Source organism: Panulirus ornatus, chromosome 66 (assembly GCF_036320965.1).
Source record: "Panulirus ornatus isolate Po-2019 chromosome 66, ASM3632096v1, whole genome shotgun sequence".
NCBI classification, from domain to species: domain Eukaryota; kingdom Metazoa; phylum Arthropoda; class Malacostraca; order Decapoda; family Palinuridae; genus Panulirus; species Panulirus ornatus.
This window is the reverse complement of record NC_092289.1, coordinates 6,564,009-6,583,795: the sequence shown is the minus strand read 5'-3', so window position 1 is coordinate 6,583,795 and position 19,787 is coordinate 6,564,009. Positions and strand designations below refer to the sequence as shown.

The window sequence follows — 19,787 nt, the reverse complement described above, 5'->3', positions numbered from 1 at the left end:
TAGAGTTACTGTATCATACATCATGCACACACTCACACCTAGTATACCTTACAGCCCAGTCGTACAGTTGTCACAATATGCCATTTTCATACACCCATCAGGAACACCTTACTTTGATAGTTACACACATTGGCTGTTCCCAGTGCCATCCCAGGTAGATGTCTTAAACTCATCATATATTACATAGACATTGACTTACACATACACACACCTATACACACTGTATTATACTCACGGAACATACTCTGTTACATAACCAAGAAACACATCTGTTGTTACACCTACATTTTCTTTTACCCACACCCCCCCGACATTTTCTTCAACCACGCACCCACATTTTCTTATACCCAACACACACCCACTTTTTTTTCAACTACCACATACTGGATGTTTATTGAGTTGGTCTCTCCATGAATATTCTTTGGTACACCCATTAAGACAAATCATCGTACACCCATTGCCTAAACACTTACTATATAAACCAGTTATCTTAAGACTTGCCATACTCACTCATTGTGGTAACTCTCCATACATACCCATTGTCGTAATACTCACCATTCTCATCCATTGTGCTAACACACCATACACACTCACCATACAGACAAATTATCCTAACACTTTGCCATACACACCAATTGTCCTCACTCACTATACACATTCTAACACTCGCGATACACACCAGGTGTATTGTCCGAACAGTTACCACATATATGCGTGTTCCCAACATTTGCCATTCACTCCCATTCTCCTAACACTCTCCATACACTCACTTTTTGTATCACTCCCCACACATTTCCATCATCCTAACATTCACCATACTCACCCAGTATCCTAGCTTATGCCATGCACCAATTATCATAACTCTCTGTACACATCAGTTATTGTATAGCCTCCATATGCTTCCTTTTGCTTAATTAGTTGGTGTTTCTCATTTGTTAAAACACATGGCTAAAGCTGAATTTGTGGGTGTGATTCCTGTTAATGTCCCCTACAGCAGGTATCATACCATTTCTCTCACAAGTAAATGGATCCTTGTTGTGTGTAACATCAGTCTAAAGATGGCTGTAATACTAACAGTATTATTCCCTTGTGCAAAAGCTAAGAAGCTTTTGTACTCAAATCATACAAGTCAGATGTCAGATTTATGTTTAGGGTTCATTTTTAGTCCACATCCATGTGTGTGGGTATCCAAACCTTGGTTAAGTTTTAGATCCAAGGTCCTTTTTTGGCCACTGTTTGATGTAGTCATGGAACTTATGCATTTTGATGGGATCTTCTGCCACATTACCAAAAGTAGATAACCCTGACCTACATTTGGTGCCTCAGACGTGAACCGTATAATTTAGAGATTACCTACTTTTCTGATGTCTTGTTTCTCAACTGTCTTGATATTAAACATTAACTGTCTTGTCTCTCTCTCATTCCCAGAACCTTTTACTAACAATTATCCATATCTTCTTAAGAAACTCTATGTTGATTATATTATTTTTGTGTTTTAAAAAGCCCTCACCAGTATGTTCAACCATGGGTATATAACATATAACATCAGTGTTACCTTATTCTGCCCGCTTGTAGTTATGCCTTGAGTGAAAAGTCAACCTCAGCCTGGTTGTATCCACAGAATACAATCAAGCCAAAGAACTAACTACTCCAAAGGAGTCCACACTTTCCCTGCAGTTGATTGTAGAGCATCCTTGAAGCTGTGGGAGCCACTGGAGAAGGGGTCTTGGGGTTATCTGTCTTTCTAATTATGATGATAGATAATACAAATACTCTTCCTATGTTTGGGGATAGCCGTCATGTTGATAACATATTCATGACTGTTTGCCAGTGCTTGTGTATAGCCAGGAGCAGAGAACAAAATAATGAGTGAAAAGTTTAACTTGATTTTTGTTCTCATCAGTAAGCAAGCAGGTGCAAAGCTGTAGTTATTTGTATAACTGTGGAAGAATATATAATCCTGTCTTAATCTTGGAAACCCAATTTCAATACAGTGTAATCTTTCTAAGGGATTTCACCCTGCCTCATTGAAGATGGAAATAGAAAATGGCATTTTTGTTGTAAACTTCCTCAAAATTAGTACAGATATACTACTGAACAAAAAAGGAGAGAGTAGAACCAACTTTTACAAAGAAATGAGATGATAGATATGATTTTCACAGATGATATTGACTATATCACATCAAATGGTCTTTACTTACATTACAGCCTGGCTGAAGTACAGACAGGTGTAAATGCTAAACCAGCACACACCACCATTTAAGTGAATTCAAAAATTTTCTTTTTATCAGTAATCATTTAAGGTAAGAAAACTTGGACTGTGTACTACTCCAGGCATACACAAGAAGGTCTTGTGAGTGACAAAACACCGTAATAATACCACAAAACATGTACCATGTGTGTACCAAAGGGAAAGAAAATGCAGAAGATCCTGACTTGAATGAGAGCAACACTTTCTCAAGTGTAGCAAGAAATGTTTTCCATCCTGTCAAAAAAGATGTCACTTCTTGCTCTTGAAATGAGCACCTTGTCAAAAGAATTGAAAGACATTGTCATTTCTGATACTCTAGGGAAAAAATACGCCATTCATGAGATAAAAAAGATTCAGAACGTTTCTGTTAAGCAAAATTGAAATTAAGGACCTCAAGACCAACTGAGTGGAAGGCGCATACACGGATGATGATAAACTGTGCAAAATGCTAAAGAAGTGATCATGAAACAGCATTCAGCAAGCCAAAAATTGCCTCCAAGATGAACAAACCCCCCAGCTTTGTAAATGCCTGTAGCTGACCACTATCTTCCACATTGCTGATTTCATCACCATGCCTCGGGATTACAAGAGGATGAAGTGACTGTTTGTTCCCATGAAACTACTTGGGCACCAATGCTGCTTATATCATCCAGCAAAAATGTACACACAAATACTTCTACATACCATTCATTACTGATGGAAATTTTGAAGGTTAAAGACTGTGGAAGACTACAAACAAATATAAATCAAGTTATTTGATGGGCCATTAGAAATAATCCACAGGTATCCGTTGCTTGATAACGATTATTTACCATTTTGCTATAGTGGAACTTAGAGATCAGGGAACCAGTTCATTCATCAGAAAGCTGAAACTTGCTGTAACACAATTTTGAATCTTTGATTTTTAAATTCCAATCCTCTGTCTGGATTCCAGTGCATCATTATCAGCATTGTACATTTCCATATTACTGGGGTGTCTCAGAATGTTGATGTGTGGAATAGTGTATGCGAGGGAGGCATGTAAGGACATGGATAACTTGAGACACTTATGCAATGGCCACCCCTTGATAGGAATCCTCAAAAGGAATGGACTCCAAGTATCAATCACACACATCTTAAACCCATGCCTTGTGTGATAAGCACTTGAAGGCTTAACTGCAGTGTATAAAAGAGATGACTCAGAAGATGAGGCAGATGATCTTGATGCTTTTCCTCTTCCTTCAAGGAACTCCTTCGCATCCCCCTGCTGTACAGCCATAAATAAGGATAGCCATAGTCTCTCTTAAGTGTTGAAAATGTAGGCTATTTTTATTTTGTGCGGTATTTTTAGCATTAATGATATTTGTGAAATATCTTTATCATATATATGTTTTCTGCATTCTTAAGATTGATTTATTATGTCTCAAGACCAAAATTTTGCTGTAAAGATACATCTATAATTATATAACGGGAACCGTTGGGAAGATGGGATACACTTATTGGAATTTCATTTAATAGCCAACCTTTCGTGAATGATTCTATTCTTTTAAGTGGGGGAGACCTTTACTCTTATATGGATACGAGATTCATCATAGGGAGAGGAGGAATTAGAATTTGATACTGAATACCTAACATGAAACATTGCTTTACTATAGCAGAGGAGCAGTATCAAATACTTTGACTTTCCCTTCAATAAATGCAATGAAGTATCCATTGCTTATTCAACAGAGATTGTAAGATATGCTGTACATAAGAGAGGAGGCAAAATTAGTAATGAAATTCTTTCAAACAATTACAATTTTCAGAGTAGAATTTTGTGTGCTAACATCACCATTCAAGATGGATTAGCTAAGCAAGTTAGAAAAGACACAAAGAGGAAAGATCTTTAGCAGCTTTCATTGATGTTAAACATTGAAACACTTGAGAATGGCTGAGCACACTGAGGCTGTGCATTACTCTTTGGAGTGCAGACAAAGAGAGATAAGATCATAATTTATGCATATTAAATCTTGGAAGGTGGGGTTCTTCTTTCAAAGATAGTTCCTTTTGACAAAACATGGATTGGAAAACTGTTAAGGTATTACCCATGTAAACTGAAAAGAGAAAATTGTGGAAGTATGCTGGGTCCAGAACTGTTTTAAGACAGGAAATATAAACATTATATCATCATTAGAATGGAATAAAACAGCTTGGCTTGTGACTAAGATGTGTGGAGGGTAGAGCCTCCAAATCACTGCAAGATATAGGTAATATTTGGTTAGAGAGTACATATATGTAGATTTGCATATGAGAATATAGCTGTTCAAGTTCACTTGCATTAATTGCAGGAGTTAAAACAACATGCAGAGGATTTTGCTGATGTTTTCATTTTTAGGGATATGTACTTAAGCTAATGTGTATGTCACTGAGTGACTGGTATTCAGGGAAGATTTTATGAGAAAAATAACTAAATTAAAAGTCATGGATCATTAGCTAATATGTATTGGCTACCCAGTGACTCTAGTTTTCAGGTAAGATTTTTATGAGGAAAATAACTAAATGAAGAGTCTTAGGTCACATTCTTTTATATCATATTGCAAGGTTATTTTAACACATATCCATATTCTTATGAGACTGTATACCCATTGCAAAACATCATGCAATACAGTACATTCTTTCTTTTTAAGTGACTGTACTCCAGTTATGATGTAGTGTTGAGAAAACAGTAACACCAGTACTAATGGTATTTATATTCTTATTTATGTATGGCTTCAACTTAAAAAAAAATAGTAATAAAGGATATTTCTTATGTTGGCTTACAAGAGTTCATTAAAGAAGAGTCAAAGGCACTTTCTTTTATACTCCTTCTTTACAGTCTTTGATTTTATTCTCCCAGAATTTAGAGCTCTTTCACAAAACTTCTCATTTTCTATCTTACAGCGGACAGGATCAGCATCTTTAGTAGGACGTATGCTTGGGCTTCGCCGTGATATGCAGAAAAAAATATCCCGACTTAAAAGTCCTCGAGGTAGTACTTCCAGCTCCCCAGGGCCAGCAAGTGGTACAGACAAAGCTGGAGCATCACTGACAGCACCTGCACACCAGCAACATACAGCTTCCTCTTATGAGAGTATCCCCTCGTCAGCTCCACTTGGTAAGCTGAAATGCAACTGTTTGTGCAACTTTGTAAGAGGCTTGGAAGTTTCAAGTTGTCAATGCAAAAGCCAAAGGTTACCAGCAAAGGAGAGAAAAGAAAATGTTTGGCAAGGATGTAGGAGTTGAGTGTGAGAGAAGGGATTATTTGATAAGGTGAATACTTTTGACATAACCATACCAAGAAAGATTGAGGAAATGCCACCTCAGTGTGTGAACAGTACTCCATTCTGGAGGGATCAACCCACCGTATAGCACTAATTGCAAAGCTAGTTAACATAGTATGGTTTCTTTTACTATGGTAGATTCTAGGATTTGTTCATGTATTCAGTGGTACTTCATATGCTTTTGTAGGAAAGTTATTACTTAACTTTATATGGAAGATGCTTTATATGCAATCTGTACTGTCTTTCAGCAACTACAGCATCAGGAAGCAACCGATCATCATTATCTGGAGAGGAAGCAGAACCTTACACTGGTCCTTTCATTGGTAGAGCACGTGCCCTGGTTGATTGTCAGCCTTCACCATATGATAGAGATGCTCTTAAATTTAAGGTAGGGTTTATTTTAAAGAAAGATATTATTCATTATTGTTCATTCTTTTTGAAATTCCAGTACATGTGAGGTCATTTGGCCAGGGTCATTTGACTCAAGACAGTTTGTCTCTTTATGTGCAGCACACATTTGCATTAGTACAAGGCAGATTTTCACATTGGTTTGGTTAACAAATGAATTCAATTTCCTTTGTGGGTCAAAAGTATACATAATACAGTTGTTCTATTAATTTCATAATGTTATATCACTGTGAAAAGATATATAAATTGTTTCTAGAGTAATCTGCCTGCATGGGATTCCACTTTGAGTGAAAAGTCACCTTTAGCAGGGCTGTATAATTGTGAATGGACAAAATGGGGTACAGTTTTGTTAAAGACTTTCTCACTTGAAAAACATCCATCCTCACTGAAATGCAGCCTTTGATATATACTGTAATGAGAGTTTATGACACACCACAAAATGAATCTGAATTGTAGGATTTGGTTGAAATAACAAAGCTTATTTTGAAAGAGGTGACTATTTTCTCTTGCTTTATTATTCTTGATTATGTCTTGCATTAACTTTCTTTAGGTGTCAGTTTAATTTTGGTAGTTTTGTCCATCAATAATTTCTGAATATTCACTCTTGTTTCACAGAAAGGAGATATAATTGACATCATTGCCAAAAATCCATCTGGATTATGGAAGGGTTGTACAGATGGACGAGTTGGCCATTTTAAATTCATCCTAGTTGAAGAAGAGGTAGAACGCCCAGCACGTCGTAGTCGTGCTTGGCGAGGAACAACTCCACGCCGTGGTCGAGCACGTACTTTAGAAGAGCTCCTCACAAGGCTGCATCTAAGTCATCTTATACAGGTATATATGAGTCATTTGATCCTTTGAAATCTTTCCACTGCAGAACTTCTACATGGAAATTGAAATAAATAGTACTTTCTCATGCTGATGTATACAATGAATGTGATATTCTTTGTTGAAACATTATTTTATGCTGTGTTGGTTAGTAAATCTCTCATGGTTTTCGTACTCATTTCAGTTTGATTATATTTTACTTTCCATTTTTTCATAAGCACTTAACGTACGATTTACTTTATGTAAATTTTGTTGTTGAATGTTGTATATGCATTCCTTGTATACATGTCATTTTCATCACTGTGATAATTATAGATTTTTATGTGCACATTAAAGATTTATGTTGTTTTTCACAACTTGATTTCATATAGATATATTTCTCATCACTATTGACTCAAGTCAGATAATAGATAAACATTCCTAAATCTTTTTGACTGTAAAGAATAATAGTATTTCTATCTCAACAAGAATGAATTTAATTGATGAAATAACACATTAGCACTAGCATGAAATGCTGAAATAAGACCCTCAAAACCCCAGACCCTGAGTAGATGGGAAGGTTGCATGGCTCTGTACCCTAAGGGTGTTAACATTGTTAATTATAACTTAATATTTTTCACTGTGTTTGTTTCATAGTAATTTGCATTGTCTTTGCACAATTAGTTAGAACCATCCTATCTAGGCTTTATGACATGAAAATTCACCATCAAAAGGTTATCATGTAGGTGTAAGATGTTAGTATTATACATAAATCTGTTTTTAATTGAAAGTTTTTCATATTCTGCAAAAGTGCAAGGTAACCCATGCTGATTCTCTTCTAAACCACAAAAATACTGCACATGGCACACCCACAATATCTCTCATTACTCCCTAAGTACATAATCTCTGCTATCACACATCATCTATACTCCATTTGCTGTCACCTTCATCTCTTTTAAGATCTGCTTTTCATTTATCTCTTCAGAATCCATTCTTAGAACAAACCCATACCTCTTTAATTCTCTTGTCTTTTGATCTATGAACTATGGTAGATGATCCTAAATCTAGTGGTCCAACAACTGAAATGTTCAAGAACCCAGCTATTCTGGTGAACAGTCAAATTCCATACCGAAATTTCTCAATCTTGGATGTTATCTGGTTATTGATGGACGTTTGCAACTTGAAATTACCAAAAACTGCACCAGATATTAATGTGATGATTGATACTGTAATTATGAATAAGATAGCTCAAAAAGTTATGCTTGTCTTTTATACATAATAAAGCCAATATTAAAATCACGCACAATAGTACCTTTCTATCTGTCTATTGATCTATATCTCTGACACCCATTCCCCCTGCAAACTCCTCCCATCAAAAGTGTGGCCACAAGTGTGGAGACTTGTCCCTCTCCATATACGCCTTGCTCCCATACGCCATTCCATGCATTCTCTCCCTCCAGTACTCTTCCAGTTTATATCCCCATGTTACAGGCGGTCTTCTTTTTTTTCACACCAACCCCATTTATCATGCTATCATACACTCTTCTTATAAACCTTCCCCATTTGCACTCTTTTCACCCATTTGCACTCTTTTCACATGGCAAAATCTCCTTAAAATATTACATTTCACCTCTCTCCTACTCTGCAATTCATTCCCTTTGCTTTCCCTGCCATACAAAATCTCTTACACACCCCCATATTATATTCTTCAATCCATTTCTATTGTAAAAGAGTTCTCAGAATTATGTAGGTGATTATATAGTGAAAACAGGTTTTATATACATATTTCATACTCTTTTTGTGTTGTCTCTGTATGCTCTGTTGAATGGCCCAAAAAAGAGAAAATTCTGAAATCCAGCATGGCTCATGTCCCAAGCTTTCCAGATTTGGAGGGGAATTCTGCTCTTGCTTTATAATATAGTATATCCCCTTCCCTCTCTTGCTTTGCTCTAATCCATCATATGATTCCTCATTTGTATAACATGAAACCCAGTTTGTATTAGAGAATACCTCTGGTCCCCAGTTCATGTTTGGGATACATCACTGGAAATCACAGTTAAGTAGAAACACTGGGTAGTTGCTCACATCTTATCATATGATTCAATTGCATAATGGTGGTTATGTTTCTGAGGGAGATATCTCAACTTGATTTGCACACAAAAAGATTAGTAGAATGCCAAAAACAAATAGTATAATGCAAATACAATATTCATCTCAGTATCTAAATAAGGTTACTTGCTAAGAAGACTGTAAAATGATAAGATATGGACATATGGAGGGAATGAGTGAGGAAAGGTTGACAAGGAGGATACATGTGTCAGAAAGGGATTAAAGAGAAGTGGGAGACCAAATTGGAGGTGGAGGAATGAAGTGGAAAAGGTTTTGAGTGATTGGGGCCTGAACATGCAAGAGGGTGAAAGGTATGCATGACATACAGTGAATTTGAACGATGTGGATTTTCTCCATATGTTTCCTGGTGCTTCCTCGCTGTCACGTGGTGGCAATGCTGTTTCCTGTGGGGTGGGGTGGTGCTGGGAAAAGGATAAAGGCAAGGGAGTGGATGGATCATACTTAGTCTGTTTTCTTGTGCTACCTTGCTAATGCAGGATAAGGTGATCTAGATAATTAAGAAAATTACAGTGTTAAACCTAGTTTGGAATCAGAAACATGATTCTTCCATCTGCATTGGTATATCATCCAAAAGTATTATATATCTACCAACAGCACCCATAATGACATTACCATAGTAGTTGGTAGGCAGTCAACGACCAGGAAAGTATAATACCAGTACTACGTGCCTAGGTATCAGGAGGATTAGGGATGCCTGCATAGTGAGCTAGCTCTTTAGTGGTTCTCAAGTTGCACTCCACTGACCCAGATAGCTGTCTTTTCTTTCTCTCACACCTACATGTGGACTACTGGCATTGTTTCCACAAACACATTATCTCATCATACATAATACTTGACAACATTTAACTCACACAGCTCATTCATCATAATTCTAGATTTCCTGCAGTGAGCACTATGTACAAGGCCTGCCTTTTGGCAAAATGTTAGGAGCAATAGATAGAACTAGTAGGTAGGAATATTTTGGTAGGAGCATTAGGTAGAAGTAGTAGATAGGAACATCTGGCAGAAGCATTAGGACAACTGTTGAATGATGTGAAAGCCTCCTGTAAAAAAGCAAATTCATGTGTAAGTGAATGAAAAGTTGAGCAAAAGTTTTGCTATACATGTGGGTGTGAGGCTGGGTTGTGTGATGTTACCATGGCTTTTTAAAGTATATAAAGGTAGAGTAATAAGAGATGAAAGCAAAACTAGGAAAAGGGAGTGCAAAGATGGAGTGTCATGGTGAGGAATGGTGACAAGTGATAAGCCTGTTTGTGGATGATACCATGTTGTTTGCCAAGATTGAAGAGGAGTTGCAGAAGGTTGTAACTTTGTTTCATGGTGCGTGTAAGTGTGGACAGTTGAAAGTAGATGTGAGTAAAAGTAAAGTAATGGTATTTGCAAGGAAACAGAAAGTATATATTTTGCAAAGTCCAAATGAGTTGAAAGACTGTAAGAGGTAACCGAATGTGAGTATTTGGGAGCTACCTTGGATAAGTTTGGTGATATTGAAGGAGAGATAAGGGAGAAAGCAGTACAGGGTACAAGTTTTACTAGGTCCCTTTATAGAATGATGAAAGTAAGTCTAGAAGAAAGAATTAAGGAACAGCATAGTCACCCTGACCCATGCAACTGAAACATGGACAGGGGATAAGAGGTCAAGAATCCAAGCATTGAAAATTAGTTATTTGAGAGAAGCATGTAGTATGAATAAGTGGAAGGAAGGAAGAAAATACTGAGGGGGTGTATTGAAGGAGAGATAAGGGAGAAAGCAGTACAGGGTACAAGTTTTACTAGGTCCCTTTATAGAATGATGAAAGTAAGTCTAGAAGAAAGAATTAAGGAACAGCATAGTCACCCTGACCCATGCAACTGAAACATGGACAGGGGATAAGAGGTCAAGAATCCAAGCATTGAAAATTAGTTATTTGAGAGAAGCATGTAGTATGAATAAGTGGAAGGAAGGAAGAAAATACTGAGGGGGTGTATGAGAGATATAGTATGGCAGGGAACGAATTGTGGAGTGGTAGAGTGTGTGAAACTTAATACTTTAAGAAGGCTTAGGCATGTGGAAAGAATGCAAGACATGCCCAACTGAGGCCATCTTAGGTGCAATAAAAGAAAAAGAAAACAAATTATTCAGGGTTCTTCAAGTGTTTAAGGACCTGGCTCTGAAAAGAAGAAAGATGGTATGAAGAGGGGACAATAAAAGGAGGAAGAGAATTAGCATAGCTCATCAATCTGATCATTTCTTTATACTGTTTACATTTACCCTTCACAAGCATGGCTACACTTTCCCTCAGTCCAGTTTCATTTCATGTGCACTCAGCAACACTTAACATTTGCATTTTTTCTTTCGCCAACTTTAGTCTTTCCTTTTAGTTTCATTTTTGTATATGTATCTATTAACTGCCTTAAAATAAATGTATGTTTATATATCATAGAGGTCTGCACTATTTAGTGTTATGTGTGCAGTTTGTGCATGTGCCATTGGTAAATTGTGATTGTTTTTCATTCATTTATTTTGGTAACACATTGACTGATTTACTTCTCATTTACTTCACATTTTGAACATAATGTCATAAATATATTGTAATGTATCATTTTATGTACCAACCTTCTTGTAGCATACATGACCCAGAAGATTTTGAATTATGTTTTGTATGATGTACTTCATTTGTCTAACATGTGATTATGATTCAGTTTTTCACTCATTTCTTCAGTTTTTGCTTGTACCCATTTGTTTCTTCCTCTTTAGTGAGGTAACATTAAGAACAAAGAATGACACTCCTTAAAGCACCCAGGCCCTTATTTCTTTCTTCCTCTTGGTGCACTTTTAGGTACCTAAAGCACTCCACTTCCACTAGGTCCTCCCCATTCAAACCATCCAGTTTCATCTCTCTGCTGCACTTTGTTACTTCCTTATGTTCATCATTACTTTCACCTTTCTTCTTTCACTAACTCCCAAATTCTGTTACAAACTGCTGAAATTTCTCTGTGGTTTCTTCCACCTCAGCTATGCCATCTGCACACAGTAACCAATTTACATCCCATGAATTCTCATCCCAGCATGCCAGAGACCCGCTCTACATTCTTAAGACCCTTGCGTTCACCTCCTTCATCATCCCACCTATGAACTGATCCAACATCCGTGGTGACATCACACATCCTTGTTGCAGATAAACACATGCCTTCTGCAATTAGTAATTCCCCAATTACCCCCTGTATTCATAGCACCATCCACAAGGCCTTTTTGTCTGTTCTGTCATACACTTTCTCAGATCTATGAATTCCATGTGCAGTGACCTTTATCCAGGTATATCCTACACAAAAATCTTAAAGAAAACACCTGATCCACATATCCTCTATATGTCCCCACTCAGACTTTCTGTGCATGCCCTCAACCTCTCAGTCACCACTTTCCTATGCACCTTGCCAGGTACAGCATACTCAACAGCCTTATACCTTTGTATTTCAAACATTTACCTCATTTCTTCCTGTCTTTATAAGGGCATTATACATGCATATTCCCCAGTCTTCATGCACCCCACCTTGGGCAGCTACGAAGGTTGAATAGCCAAGCTAATCAGTCTCAAATACTGTTCCCCCTTTCTTGAGAAACTTTGTTACTGTGTCATCCTCTCCTGCTGTTTTCCATATGTATTGGACAATGTCTCTTTCTCTAATACTTCTTTCATAAAGAAAAGTGTGTAACAAGCACTTGTTGTTACAGGTATTTGTTCTCAATGGATATGAAGATTTGGAGCAGTTTCGAGACGTAGAGAAGACTGATCTTGACTGCCTCGGTATCACAGATCCAGAGACTTGTGCCAAATTGTTAACTGCTGTGGCATTACTCCATGATGCTGATTCTGAGCCTGAACCTGACCTGCCAGAAACTCTTGACACAACTGAGGCTGCGCTCCAGCGTGGTGACCATGGACGGGACTCAGGTTGCTACACTGATCACCGTAGTACTCACGCTGCAGTATTAGATGAAAATAATCTAGACACACGACAATCTACTCCATCAACAGACAACTCATCAGGTTATCATTCTCGTGGTGCCTATAACATCCCTTTAGGAGAAGCAACACAAACATCTCGTGATGACCCACACAGTTCAGCACTTGAATCACCTCCCTCTGAATCAACCACCACAGGTGCTGCAGCCACTATTCCTCCTACCCATTCCGAGTCACATTCTTACCGTGCCCACCTAGCTACCGTCCTGCCTGCCAGCCCCCGTTCTCAATCCCGTCATGGTCATCAAGGGGAACAGAAACAGAGGCATGATCCCCAGGTGGACTATGAGGCAAAGTTCGTTACAGCACGCAGTGTATTTGAAAAAGACATAGTAAGGCGTGAGGTACCCATCACTGTACGTGCACAAAAACGTAGTATGGGTTCTTCACATTCCTTAACAGGTGATACAGAAGATGGCACGAAATATGAAGGTAGTGTTGCTCCTGCAGAGTTGCCCACACCATAAGAATATTGAGACACAGAAACAGTGGGCTCCATATTCCTTTGAACCCTCCTTTCACAATTTGGCAATTCAAAATCATTTGATCACATAATCCACATTTTGATCATGCTCTTGGAGTTATTCACTCCATAGATGAGTTTAGCGAAGTTATAGAACCGTCCCTGCATTCTTGAATTGCCTCATAGCAGTGCATATTAGAAAATGACAGTCCAGTTTTAATCACCTACATAAATGCTGCCATTTTAAGGAACTCACACTGTTTACCTAAATCCCATGAATGCAGGGAGCTTGGAATCGTGGAAAATCTGAGACAGAGTTAAACACAAAGTAAATTTTGTGTTATAGGTCATCCTTTTGTTAGTGCATCATACAGTGTGAAACCTTTCTGAAATCATACAAGATTCCTCTGTGTAGCTAGTACTTTCAGATAGCTAGAAGCGTGAGAGGATCAGTACTTATATTCCTGTTCAGAAGTTTCCCAAGTAATGAGTGGTGCAGTGCAGTTCCTGTTCTTAGTGTCAAGGATTTTCTAGATGTTCCTGCGATAGGAGAAGCGGCTGGGAGTGTTATACAGCCAACTTGTATAGCCTGTCTTTCATTTATCTCTAACACAGAAGTATATCAACTACTACCATATCATTTTATATATAGGCTATAGAAGTATTAAATACTGTAATTAATATTGTATTCAATTCTGGACGTATTATACTTACTCAAAGATTTAATGTGTGAAAGTGCAAATGAACAGCCAATCAAATTCTTCCCTATAGTGATCTAAGAAATATCATTTATGCAGACTTTAAAAATTAAATGTAGGGTTCAGTTTAAGGTAAAGCTTGTATAATTTTAAACAAAGATATGAGGCAGTATATTATTGTATATTTTGTTTGATATTTGAAAAATGAAAAAAAATTTATATTCATACAACTCTGCAATCGAATTCAAATATTTGTTTATTATCAGTTAAAAGTTTGAACTATTTTCAATCATGATACAACACTTAAGATGCATATTTCTAGTAATACCTCAATAAAGAAAAAATACTGTAGATGGTTGGTTAGGTTACCGGCCGAGATCTTGCAGCTGAGGACCAGAACAGACTAGAACTGCTGAATGTGTTTGTTTGACTTACAGGAACTGAAACAGTATGCAGTGAACTTTGCAGTAGCTAAGGATGAGTTTTCAGCTGGTTTAATGGATGGAGGAGGCATAAGTGTCAACTCTTTATCAGTATACTGTGTCAAGCTTGGCTGTGTATTGAGCAAACTGAAGTATCGGCAAACCTTTCAGCATGTAATCTTGTGATGTCATATTGTTGTAAAAATGATTATAGTCATTACTGTAATTTAGTCTTTTATTATAATTTATGAGTTTTCCAACTTTGTTGTAGAACATATACTCATAATGAAGCTTATTGCTCATTTTATTGAGTTGAATCTCATCCTATTTATTATTTTGTTTCATGACAAATATTTTTCAAAGTGGAAAGTTTCATTTTGGGATTCAACTCATGTTTTGTATTTCAAATGATGTGCTTCCCACAAGGTCACACAACAGAATGTCTTTGCAGTCCTGTATTTCCTAAAGTAGTGAAACTCTACTCTTCCAATTTTTTTATTGTACAGACATGTGTCATCACTATTTGTAAATAGTCTTATATTAAAATTATAGGTAAAATCCTCTGTATTAATCATTATTATTCTTAACTAGTACAACAGTAACTTGATGAATGTTGAAAGAAGAGCAAAAGAGATTCATCATTTTTGCACTTATAGAGCAAACTGGTAATGGAAGATTTACTGGCCCATAACAAGGTTTTCTGATGAAGAGACTGAGGATTCTCATTCATTTGTATATGGTTGATGATTTAACGACCAAAAATATTTTTCTGACCTCTTGAATGAGTGAATGAGTGTACAGTTATGACATTTATGACAATAGCAGACAGCTAATCCAGTTGATACAGGCATCGGAGATACAGATAGATAGATATGCTGATGTCACTTAATTTTTTTCTTAGTCCCTTAAAATCTTTTGTCACCACAAAGTCTTTGCATTCAGTTCCAGTAATCTCTCTGAACATGTTTTATTCATGTTCCCCTTTTCTGTACTCTTTCAAGCCTTTCTTGGTCCTTTTACTAATGTGCAGTTCAAAATTCACAACATACTGAAGAATAAGTTTTACCAATGAATTAGAATCATTACAGCTTTGAAATAAGAATTTCTTTCGGTGAATATGAAGAGGATGTGCTGATATGGTTTGGACTTATGAAGAGAATGACTAAGATGGTATATACACATGGCGGGTGTGAAAGAACCAAAGAAAAAGGGGAAACTAAGGAGGAGGTGTAAGAGGTTTTGAGTGTCTAGGGGCTGAACATGAAGGAGGGCGTGAAAAATCCAGGGGATAGAGCGAGTTGAAGCGTTGTGGTATTCAGAGGATGCATGCTGTCAGAGGGCTGAACCAGATCAGATGAAGGGGTCAGGAGAAATCTCGGAAAAGCCCTTGGGGTCTGGTTGTGGATAGTGGGCTCTGGTTTTAGTGCAGTATAGATGACAGCTAGAGAGTGGATGTGAACAAATGAGGCCTTTCCTTCACCTGTTTTTATTGCTACCTCCTTCATTTATGCTGGGAATTGCATTGCTAGAAAAGGCCAACAAAGTTCCACTTTAACAAAAAATCTGTACACTTTTCCCCTGCATAACAGTCCATTTAGCAGAAGCTTACTATAATGTAACTCAAATCAAGAAGTTGAGTTAGGTATTTATGGATCTTTAGAGAGTGTATGATAATACTGACAGGCTTTGTGGAAGGTGCAATGAATATGTAGTGTAATCGGAAGGTTACTATATAGATTGAGGAGTTTTACCTGAGCAGTAAGCATGTGTGCAAGTAAGAAGGGAGTAGGATGAGTGGTTCTTGATGAAGGTAGGTCTGCATCAAAGATGTGTAATGACATGGTGGTTTGGTTCATTTATGAATGGGGTTATAGGGGAGGTGAATGCCAGGGTCATAGAACAAGAGGAAGATCTGTATCATACTAGGTGTGGGGAGGCATTTGAGGTAAATCAGTTGTTGTTTGCAGATGACACAGCTCTTTTGCAGTTTCAGCATGTGCATGAAAGGAGAAAGTTGAGACTAAATGTGAACAAAAATAAGGCAATGAAATGCAGAAAGATGATACAAGATGGACTGAGAGTAAGTCTGGAGCAAGTGGTGTGCTTTAGATACATTGGGATTGAACTTGGCAACAGATGGAACCATTGGGAACGAAGTGAGTCACAGGATGGGAATGGGGGCTAAGTCCTGGGAGGATTTAAAAGGAGTGGTGGGTGTCTGTTAGAGCACAGATGGGTACATTTGAAGATGCAGCAGTCCAGACTGTTGTTTGGATGTGAAAAATTCAAGAGAATAGAAGGGGATGAATGTGTTGGGATGAAATGATTGAGAACCGTATGTATTGTGAGGTGGGTTGACTGTACAAGGAATGATGGTGTAAGAGAAAGGTTTGGTAGTAAATGCGACATGACAGAGAGGTGACTAGGTTGTGCCAACATGGTTTGGACATATGTAGAGGATAAGCAATAAAAGACTATCTGTTTGTTAGACTGGAGGGAGAGGAAGAGACCCTGAAGGTGGAAGAATAGAATGAAAGAGGCTTCAACACTGAGGAGGAAGAGAGGTGTGCATGGGTATAATGAAGTGAATTGATTCAAGTTAAACAGAAACAAAGAAGCAATATTTCCTTATCCCGGAGGAGACCACGTAGGTAGAAGGATAGAGTGAAAGAGGCTTTGAGGTTTCAGGGTCTCAGCTTTCTAAAGGGTGAGGGGTGTGCATGGGATAGAATGAACTGAATCAAATCCGAGTTGTAAAGAAAGAGAGCAACATCACTTTCTTTTGTCATTGGGAGCTATCATAAGTGTCACCCACCTTGCCCCTTACTTAGCAGTGGACCTGGCCAGCATATTGGTGTCAATGCAATTTTCTGAGGATTTGCTCTCAGTTACAGAAATGAGATGTGTTTGGAGAGCTGACTCCAGAGACATGTTCCAAAGCTATATTGCAAGACACCTGAGACTTCCTTTGAACCCAAATATGTATGGGAAGTAATGACATAAAAGACAATTCTTTCATAACACTTGATTTCATATCAAAGGATTTCTTTGTACAAGAAGTTTTGAAATTCGTCCATAGAATTATATGTAAATGCTTCACCATTTTGTTATGAAGCAACAGTGCTTCAGAACTATGGCAGTCAATGAAAACTTATTGTCTTCTGAAAGATAACTTCATGATTCCCTGAACTTTTTCTTTGTGACTTGTAGAACAACAGCTTAGAAAGGGTAGTACCAATATTTGATGCCAGAAAAAGTATGGAGAAAAATGGTATTTATTTAGATTGACTGACTTCGAACATCTTGCAACCTTTGTTTTCTGTTTTTGCCACTCTTCCTAGTCTTCCCCTTGTCAGTCTACTTCTTTCGTGAATCTGTAAGGACACCTAACCTTCTAGGATTTTTTGTCACCTTTTTCTTTAACTGTTTTCCTCTTCAATGGACAGATCAAATGTCTTCAGGGGTCGGTAGAGCTCTGGAGGTATAGCCAAGTGGTTTACACTGCAGCTTTTAGGATTGCAGGAGCATTTTCTTTCTCCGGGTCTTGAGACCTTTGACGGGCAAGATGATCTTAGAATGAGCTTGTATGAAGCATATTGGGCGACACACTGATGGGATTGATGGAACAATGTTTCAACTAATGCCATCCATAGTGTTTCAGCTTAACCAACCTCCAGGAACCATGTGAGTCTTATGTATCATACACAACACTGTGCTCTAGTTGTACAATCTGCTTTATGGCGTGGCTCGGTACTTGCATGTACAACCTACAAATTCACAACTCAGCATGCAAGAAGAGTGATACTCTATAATTCAACAATGGACCACAAGCCCTTTTGAAGTAGGCGGAGCTTACTTGACATGTCTATGAATTCATGAACGGATTTTAGGATAACAATATGTTTCTCCAGAGATAGATATTTTACTCAACTTCACAAGAAACATAATGTAATTTTACAGCCATCTCCCCACAGAGATTTTTTGGTTGAGCGATGGTATACGTCCTAATCTAATGACCTTTATCTAACCTAACCTAGAACATGATGAGTTTTCCTAGCCTAGGGCTTTTAAAAAAGACCTATCGATCTTAAAAATCATAAATTTTGTAACTTCTGTTGGGCGTAAACATGAAAAATGCCAAACGTATAGTTTTCTTTACAATGCTGGTTCCTAACCTTTCATTTTCCTGAATATACATAACCCTCACTTTTATCACCGTATTTAATATTAATACAATATTATGCTCCAAAAAATATTTAACAAATGTTACAACAGAACTCAGTTCGAGGTTCTTGAATTGAAAATATTTTTTTTTTGAAGTCTTTAGACTGTCAGGGAGGATTGTTTACATCGGCCCAGGTGGGCGATGGGCATTGTCCTCAGCCAGACGGAACCAGTATTATCCAGGCAGAATTACACCGTAAATCGTGTCTTCATACCACCTCTATGGCCAAAAGGTAAGATCTCACACTTAATAGTATATATGACCATTGCTTATCGTGAAATAGGTAATATTACAGCGTGTTAAGCCAGTGGGCGAGGCCGAGCTAAGCCAGTGAGTAGGTGAGGTAGGGTTATGCCAGTGGGTGAGGCAGGGGTTAAGCCAGTGAGCGAGGCCGAGTTAAGCCAGTGAGTAGGTGAGGCAGGGTTATGCCAGTGGGTGAGGCGGGGGTTATGCCAGTGGGTGAGGCAGGGTTATGCCAGTGGGTGAGGCGGGGGTTATGCCAGTAAGGGCGAGGCGGGCTATGCCCACAATATACGGGTTTATATACGAGGTCGAAAGACCCTATACGGGTTTATATACGAGGTCGAAAGACCCTATACGGGTTTATATACGAGGTCGAAAGACCCTATACGGGTTTATATACGAGGTCGAAAGACCCTATACGGGTTTATATACGAGGTCGAAAGACCCTATACGGGTTTATATACGAGGTCGAAAGACCCTATACGGGTTTATATACGAGGTCGAAAGACCCTATACGGGTTTATATACGAGGTCGAAAGACCCTATACGGGTTTATATACGAGGTCGAAAGACCCTATACGGGTTTATATACGAGGTCGAAAGACCCTATACGGGTTTATATACGAGGTCGAAAGACCCTATACGGGTTTATATACGAGGTCGAAAGACCCTATACGGGTTTATATACGAGGTCGAAAGACCCTATACGGGTTTATATACGAGGTCGAAAGACCCTATACGGGTTTATATACGAGGTCGAAAGACCCTATACGGGTTTATATACGAGGTCGAAAGACCCTATACGGGTTTATATACGAGGTCGAAAGACCCTATACGGGTTTATATACGAGGTCGAAA

At 38.1% G+C, this 19,787-nt stretch overlaps 1 protein-coding gene across 1 annotated transcript in view; it reads left to right on the top strand.

The window, feature by feature from the left end:
* Positions 1–15,019, top strand: part of LOC139746755 (uncharacterized) — a 287,885-nt gene extending 272,866 nt beyond the window's left edge. The window contains exons 9-12 of the mRNA XM_071658259.1: positions 5,150–5,363; positions 5,778–5,917; positions 6,553–6,771; positions 12,587–15,019. Coding sequence (XP_071514360.1) covers positions 5,150–5,363; positions 5,778–5,917; positions 6,553–6,771; positions 12,587–13,345 — 1,332 coding nt within the window. The 3' untranslated portion in view covers positions 13,346–15,019. The remainder of the gene's footprint in view (positions 1–5,149; positions 5,364–5,777; positions 5,918–6,552; positions 6,772–12,586) is intronic.
* The last annotated feature ends 4,768 nt before the right edge of the window (positions 15,020–19,787 follow it).